This window comes from Cystoisospora suis (assembly GCF_002600585.1).
Source record: "Cystoisospora suis strain Wien I chromosome Unknown contig_3248, whole genome shotgun sequence".
NCBI classification, from domain to species: Eukaryota; Apicomplexa; class Conoidasida; order Eucoccidiorida; family Sarcocystidae; genus Cystoisospora; species Cystoisospora suis.
Genome location: NW_027156043.1, coordinates 112,009 through 119,114, shown reverse-complemented (window position 1 = coordinate 119,114; position 7,106 = coordinate 112,009). Strand labels below are relative to the sequence as shown.

Below are 7,106 nucleotides of genomic sequence, written 5' to 3'. Positions count from 1 at the left end.
AGAATGACACCCATCAAGACTAGCCACAGGCTTGCAAGAAAAATTGTTACGCTTGCCCCCGTCCCTCGTTTCTCTACTTCATCTTTGGACACCTTCCTCCTCGACTCCGCGACAGCTCGGCTCACAGGGGGCTCCTGCGTAGCGGGCCCCTGTACCTGCTTCTGCGACAGTGGCATTTCCACAGGCGTGTCGGCTGGAGCGTTTTCACCTCCATTCCCCTTTATCACAGACTGTACTTGGTTCCCAACGGGATTTGCGGGTGATGACGGAGACTCGCTAGGATCGAGAACAGCCTTCTCCACAAGATGCGCTTCCGGATCAGCTCGCATCGGGGAAACAGCCGAGCCACTCCCGGGTGCCGCTGCGGAGGACAAATCTAACGGACCGTCGAAGGCAACCATTGTTCAAGTGAAGCCTGGTAGACTGCAATCCAACCCAAATGTGCTGACCGCCGATGTCAAAACCGGCACCCTGGTCACGACGTCAAGCTGTGCCTGGCCGGAAATTCTGGCATCCAGCTTAAGAAGGTGCCCCTTGAAGCACCGACAGTAGAAACTTCCCTAAGCTTACGCCACTGAGTGCAGCCTTTATTTGCCTTGCGGCGCGGAGAACGTCCCCAGTTCAGAACCGGAGTCCAGATCACCGACAGCGGTAACGCTCACCAAACAAAACAAGTGATCTCCAGCGAAAAAAAAAAGACCGTGGAGGTAAAAACGATGGACAAAAACCAACGGGAGCGAAAGATAACGTGTCGATTAAAAACCGAAGAACACGCGCGGCGAACTGTTCTTTCTCGCTAGCTGGCCAGTCTCCGAGGCCGCGCGGTAGTCGAGCGCCGGACACGCAGCCCGTGTAACAACTGCCTTGGCTGGTGTCAAGTGTTGTGCCTGTCACAGGACAGATAAAAGCATGCTGTCCCAAACTTTTTCTTTTGTCGGGATTTCGAGCCGTCAGAGGAGAAACTTAGGACTGCCCTCCTACTCACGCCCAATGAAACACCACACTACATGGACCGGCTGTGGTCGTGACGAGCTCCACAGACTTGCTCAGGATCGCAGCAGTTTCGGTGCACTTCATAACAGCTCGACTGCAGTGCGAGTACCATCCTTTTTCCGTTATCCCTGCCGCCACGCCGCCAGCACGGCAAGACAGCCGGGTGCAGGTCGAACCAGTAGTTTCGGCCGGACTCACTCATCTTTGAATCTGCTTCAGCTCTCAACCGCTCTGCTGTAGCAGAGTTTCCACACTAGCCCAAAGGTGCACGCGCGCCTGATCTCGTAACTTCCGCGCTGCTAGACTCAAGCTTTCCCCCCGGGAAACCAGTCGAGGAGCGAAGGTCCCCAAACCCCTTTCACTTTTGTCATTCTCTTCCCCCGTTTTCTTGTGCGTGGTGCGTCCACTTTCCCAGCCGCCGCGGGCACCTTGCGCGCTTCCCCATGTGGCTACATCTCCTGACTTGGGTAGTCCTGATGTTCTCCACCCATCTGACTGGTTACATGAAATCTCCGAGAGGCAGGGGCAGCAGGTTGTTTATGAGCAGTATGCATCGCCTCGTGCCATCTGTAATCTCGTGGGTGCCCAAACCTACGTCGGCGGAGCGTACGGCGCTAATGTAACACTATCCGTCTGCACCTGCTTGCGCCCGGCCTGTAAGAGTGTGTTGTTCGACTTACGAGAGATGCCACGACCTTGACGACACGGGTCCTCTGCCGTCGCTCTCGGATCAAGTTCCACACTTACAACTCTGAATTTCGGTCCGTCAGTTTATCAGCAGTACGAGAGCATGCATGATACACGCGCCGGAAGAAAACTGCTCCGACGGATACTGATGTAGAACTAGCTGCACGATCTTGCGTGTAACAAACAAATGCCAACAAACTAAGCCGATCTCAGCGACAGCTTGGGAAACCGCTCCCTGTCCCTTAACGACCCACCAAGAGAACGGCACGGCTGACCGTTCTCGGATACAGCCTCACCACCGCGGTGAATGATTTGAAATCATCGAGGAACACGGCATCTAAGACGAGCAGGGCGCTGACAGCTACTGCAGCAGAAACGAAAGCGACTTTCTGAATCGGAAGACGCATACGCTCACCCCCCCCCCCNNATGCCGAAGTCTTGGTCGAACCCGCTGCTAGTCGGCACAATGACGACACCGGAACTTGTGCGCAAAAAACTGCAGGGAACGCGGGAAAAAACCTTTGAAATTCCATACGAAACCGCCGGCGTGTCCACCGACAGGTGCATTGTGTTGTTCCAGTACATACGCGCCGTTAAGGTTCCGCGGCTTCAGATGCCTTCTCGGCCTCCTGCTTCGCCGCATTATACCTCTTGAGGGCATTTGCGTATCTGATGGAAAGACCCATAGAAGCAGGCGTACAACACAAGCAGGTGCAGCACGCACAAATCAAAAACAAGCAAACAATACCCAACATAATATACAGAAAATTTTCGTTCTCCACCACGCACGCGGTACTCAAACCATCCGTCAGGCAAGAAGCTGCCTGCTCGTTAGGTAGTTTCGAAATCGTCATCATCCACTTCGAAATCAGAAGGACGTCCTCTGTGTCGCCAAGATCGAGATTGCGGTTCACCGCCAGTTCGCTGAAAGCACAATCATTCCAGCAATTGTACTTCCACTTCTTAAACTTCAAGACGTCGTGGTGGGAATAGCTACACATTTGGCCATAAGACGCCATCGCGAGGAAAGCCGACACGATGCTCTCCAAGTATTTCTTCGAGTCTGAGCGCTTTACTCCTTCCTGGCATGGCTCGAGCGTCGACGCAACTTGCTCCAGCTCACTAGTATCCTCAGCCCCTGCCTTCATGTTCACCATTCCCGCTTGATCCTTCAACGCCCCTCCGTTTTTGAGGAAGTCCTCTAGTCGATCCTTGTCTTTCAGGTAGTCTTTCCCCAGATCTCCCAGCCCTCCTGGTAGCTGTGGCATGAGGTGATCTTTCTGGTCCTCCACCCACCTGTTCAGTTTATTGCTGGCGGCATCTACGGCCGCAAGACTCGCCTTATACAGAACGAAAATGTAGTAAAACCACATAACAATTATGAATATTGCTAGTCCAGCCAAGAAAATCACGTACGTGATTGTGCCACCCCGACTTTTGAAACATACTGAGGCTATCCCAATTATGCATATGAGAATTCCAAGAACAAATACCGCAATCGACACGTCCCTGTTGACAGAAGAAAACGCAAAGAGCAGTATAACGCCCAGCATGACACACCATACCAAAACCAAAGCCATCAACGCGATCACAGAGGAAGTCTGTTTGTCAACTTCTCTCTCGAACTGCTTTACTCTCTCGTCTGCGATCGCCTTAGCAACCACGGCTTCGGTACCCGGGGCGTTAGCGGGTGCTCCTCCAGCTGGCACTTCCTCACCCGCTCCATTATTAACAAGAGGAGACTTGTCCGTTTCTGCCCTGTCACCGTCATGAAAGGAGTCAGTGACTCCGCTAGCGCGTTCCGTCGGCTGTGAAGCCATTGGGACAATGAGGAAACAACAAAAACAAGCGGAGGGCAGCGGCTGAAGAGAAAGGCGGCCGCTGCTCTTGCTGGTAAACGGGAGAACCAATGAAGATAAGTGCTGAAAATACAGAGGTCACGAAAATGACAAGCAACGAATTCTGGCTGCGCCTGTGACAAAAGACCGTCCCCTCTAAGAGCCGCCCAACAAGCTTGCGCGCGCGTCGCGCCACCAACTGCGGACGGGCTGAAACACGGCACAGCGGCGCCTACGCGACGCGGCGCCGCGGACCCCGTGGCTGGGAGTCTGTGGGCTCGCTCCAATCACTGAGTGCATACGGCGCTCTGACGGGTCTCTAGCGGGAGCCAAGCGTCCAAGCGTCGCAACGCATTGGGATCCGCGCGTTTCTGACAGTAGCCCCATGTCTCGGACCCCGCAGCAAGATTTCGACACGTCCGCTTTCTTTAATTTTAATTTCACTCACAGGGCCCGCTTCGCGTCAGGGGGTAACAGGTGACTGCAAAGGATCACGGCTCCGGAACAAGCTGCTGTCGGAGGAAGAGCCTGAAAGGACCCAACAGCACTTCCCTGCCAGCTTCTATCGGAATGACCCGCGGGTGTCCCTTCTGCAGTGCCGGTGGAATTTTATAGTTTTACGAGACCTCGGAAAACTGAAAGTCAGCGAATTTAGGACACTAACGTTGGGGATAGCGTGTTCTTGATCTACGGTCACCCTGTCCGTCAGGTAATGGTATGTGGGGTTATGATCCTAGTCGGTGTGCCGGGAAAGCCCTGTGGAGACGTGGTCACGATCGTCCATGGCCTACCGTGAGTCTGCTTGGTGTTTGGCGTCTCGCAGGTTGTACCAGGCACCGTCTCTTGCGACGCTGGGAACTAAGACGGGAACCGAGTGTTTCTGCAGCTGTTTCTCCCGCCAAGCAGCGCGCGGCGATGACGTACCGAACGGACCCGGTGATCATCGGGAGGAAAGCGCGGCTTTTTCAGGGCACAAAGCAGTAGCAGGCTGTCTCCGTGAAGCATCGTAGACAAAATCTCAGACAAACAAAGGGCGAGTAGTAGCGAGCCGCAGTCAGCCAAGGAAAGTACACTCACCCTGCTTTCCTTGGCCCAGTGGGGCTTGCTACTCCTCGCGCATTGCTTGTCTGAGAATTGTTTGCCTACGCTGCTTAACATTTGTCTGACAGACGCTGCTGCCCCGCCGTGGAACCAGCTGCAGAAGCCGTTCAGCACTTGCATAGCGGGAACCATAGTTAAGGGAGGCAGGTTCTCAAAAAACAACCACTCGTTCCACTGGCTATGCCAAGGGAGATGTATTATCCCCCCGTTTTAGTCGCCCCATCTCATTCAAAGGAAATTGACCGCCTCCAAGCAGGCTGGTATGCCCAGGCTGCTGGTAGGCGGTCGGCGCTTGAGCAGTCTTTCCGCGGTACCGGCGTGGATTTGGGGGCAGGAGGCCCGAGAGCGGACGATCTGACAAAGGTGGCCGAACTAGCGCAGAAACAGCTGCATGTGGCGATCCCTCACCGCTAAGACATCAGACGGATGTGCCACTACCATGTCCGCCACCAGAAGGAAGCGGGCAGCCGGGCGCGGAAACGTGTCGGGGATGTCTGTCATTGTCGGGCGATGTAGAAGGCTGTGCTCCGGAGTTTGCGTCTGGCACGAGCTGTAGCCGCGCCACAGCGCCGTTTCTTTTTTCGCTTGCTTCCAGCGCAAGTTTTTCTCCGACAAGCTTCGAGGACTATGGAGGTGAGGGCACTGCACCAATGAACCTCACGAAAGAGCACGGCATTTACTCAGCTGGAGCATAGTCCGTCACACTCCTAACGAGGTGAAGCGAGTGAGCGGTGCTTGCGTGAGGAAGCAGCCTCTGTGGCGCCGGTCACTCGGACTGCATGGCCTCCGATGTAGCCTAGCAGTATTCACTGTCTCGAATGGCTAACGCGGATAGCTTTCCAATGGAATAACAAGCCACAGACCAGGACTGGCCGTAGCGCGGACGGTGACATCAAGCCGTGATCGACTTGGCTCATGCGCGGTGAGGCGAAATACCATGAAGAATGTGTTCTCCGGAGAGCGAAAGGTGTGTCTTAGGAGTCAGTGGAAACTCGACAATCGTTGTGCTGTAGCGTGTTAATGTGGCGAAACATGACTGGGAGCCCCACACACCGGGCACCCAGCCCCAGAGACGGCTTCGCGTCCACTCCTGCCATCGGAAACTACGTTTTTTCGCAGTGACCGAGGTCGACTTCACAAGCAGCTTGTAGCCCTATGGCCTTTCCGCTGACACGAGACAATTGAAAGGGCTCCACGAAAGCCGGAGGTTGCCCTCAAATACAGCTCCTGTACTGGCGGGGCAACATCGAAGCCCGAGTCCGGAGGCCCCATCCAGCTTAGCATCTTTTCGGCACCGAAGGTGTGTGCTTGACAACTTCTTCTTTTTTGACAAACGGTAGAGAGCGATGTTGGACACTGAAATAATGCGTCCTCACAAAGACGGCGGGGAAACACGGTAAGGGCAATCACCATCTGCTAGCTTGGAAGAGAGATTCTTCTCCACCCCGGTGTAGGAGCGTTGCCGTAGTCCGGATCCTCAAAGACGGAGCCGGGACTGTGCGAGAAGATATGCCGAGGCGAGAAGCCGAGGAGCCCTCCTATATTTTGCTGCAATCGGGGCTTCCGACGCTGCAAGACCATCTCTCGCGCGCCAGACCGAAAAACCGGGGCCACCAGCAACAAAAAGGACCTAGGTATGTGACTGGGCCCGTGCTTTCAGTTTCCCGACCTTTGTCGAGATTAGGTGTTTTGAGTAGTCTTTCTACAAAAGATGGACTTGCTGGCGATCTAACGAGGGACAGAAGGAGCAGCGTCCGGCGTTCCGTTGTAAGGCGTCGGTCGTGCTCGCCTCTTCCGGGCGAGGCAGCGCAGAATTCAAATTCGCTGTGGCGCGTTGCACTCTCCGAGTACACTACTCGGCGTGCAGATTTGAAACTGTCCTCTCGGAATCTGGGCTCTTCTCCAGCCGTGTCTAAGGGCACGAGGCACGGCTCTGGTTACTCCTCCGCAACCCCGTCGTCTGTAGTTGCCGAGACTTCCTTGGCATGTGGATTCGAGGGGCCACCCAACCGCTGGCCAGCCTCTGACTTTAGGCACGTAATCCCTGCTGGCGTTCCATACACAATCTGCAGCCTCTCTGCCCCCGGACACGAGGTGGCCGACACTCCTCAGTTATGGGCTTCCTGCTCTTCAGCCACAGCCACGCCGTCCTTGAACCTTACGCACGGAGGCCGCATGACTGCAGAGATCCGACCTCCAGTGCCTGCAAACACACAGAATTCCTTCGAATAGAAAAATCGCATGGCCTTCACGTACAAAACATCCCGGTGGCATGAGACCGCACACAGTCCAGAAGGCGGGGAGCACGACACGCCTTTTCGTAACGTTCGCGCATTCACCCGTGCAAGGCGACGCTTGAAGCTACGCCAGGTTGACCGTAGTTTTTGGTATGCCATTCTGGGACATTAAGCAAGGCCTTCACGCTCAACTGCCCTAGTCAGCTCTTGATCAGGCCAAGCACACCGCGCATCCATGTGCACCGCCCAG

The 7,106-nt window shown here is 55.1% G+C and overlaps 2 protein-coding genes across 2 annotated transcripts; one reads left to right on the top strand and one right to left on the bottom strand.

The window, feature by feature from the left end:
* Positions 1 to 2,155: 2,155 nt before the first annotated feature.
* CSUI_006418 (uncharacterized protein) lies at positions 2,156 to 3,797 on the bottom strand. Its single transcript, XM_068066578.1, has one exon. The coding sequence runs from the start codon at positions 3,498 to 3,500 to the stop codon at positions 2,274 to 2,276; it is 1,227 nt and encodes a 408-aa protein (XP_067921461.1). The 5' UTR covers positions 3,501 to 3,797; the 3' UTR covers positions 2,156 to 2,273.
* Positions 3,798 to 3,819: 22 nt separating this feature from the next.
* Positions 3,820 to 5,849, top strand: CSUI_006417 (uncharacterized protein). The gene has a single exon (XM_068066577.1). The coding sequence runs from the start codon at positions 4,236 to 4,238 to the stop codon at positions 4,500 to 4,502; it is 267 nt and encodes an 88-aa protein (XP_067921460.1). The 5' UTR covers positions 3,820 to 4,235; the 3' UTR covers positions 4,503 to 5,849.
* The last annotated feature ends 1,257 nt before the right edge of the window (positions 5,850 to 7,106 follow it).

Bases quoted from the DNA above. Each gene is read 5' to 3' on its own strand.
- CSUI_006417 (XM_068066577.1), top strand. From the start codon at position 4,236: ATGTGGGGTTATGATCCTAGTCGGTGTGCCGGGAAAGCCCTGTGGAGA.
- CSUI_006418 (XM_068066578.1), bottom strand. From the start codon at position 3,500: ATGGCTTCACAGCCGACGGAACGCGCTAGCGGAGTCACTGACTCCTTT.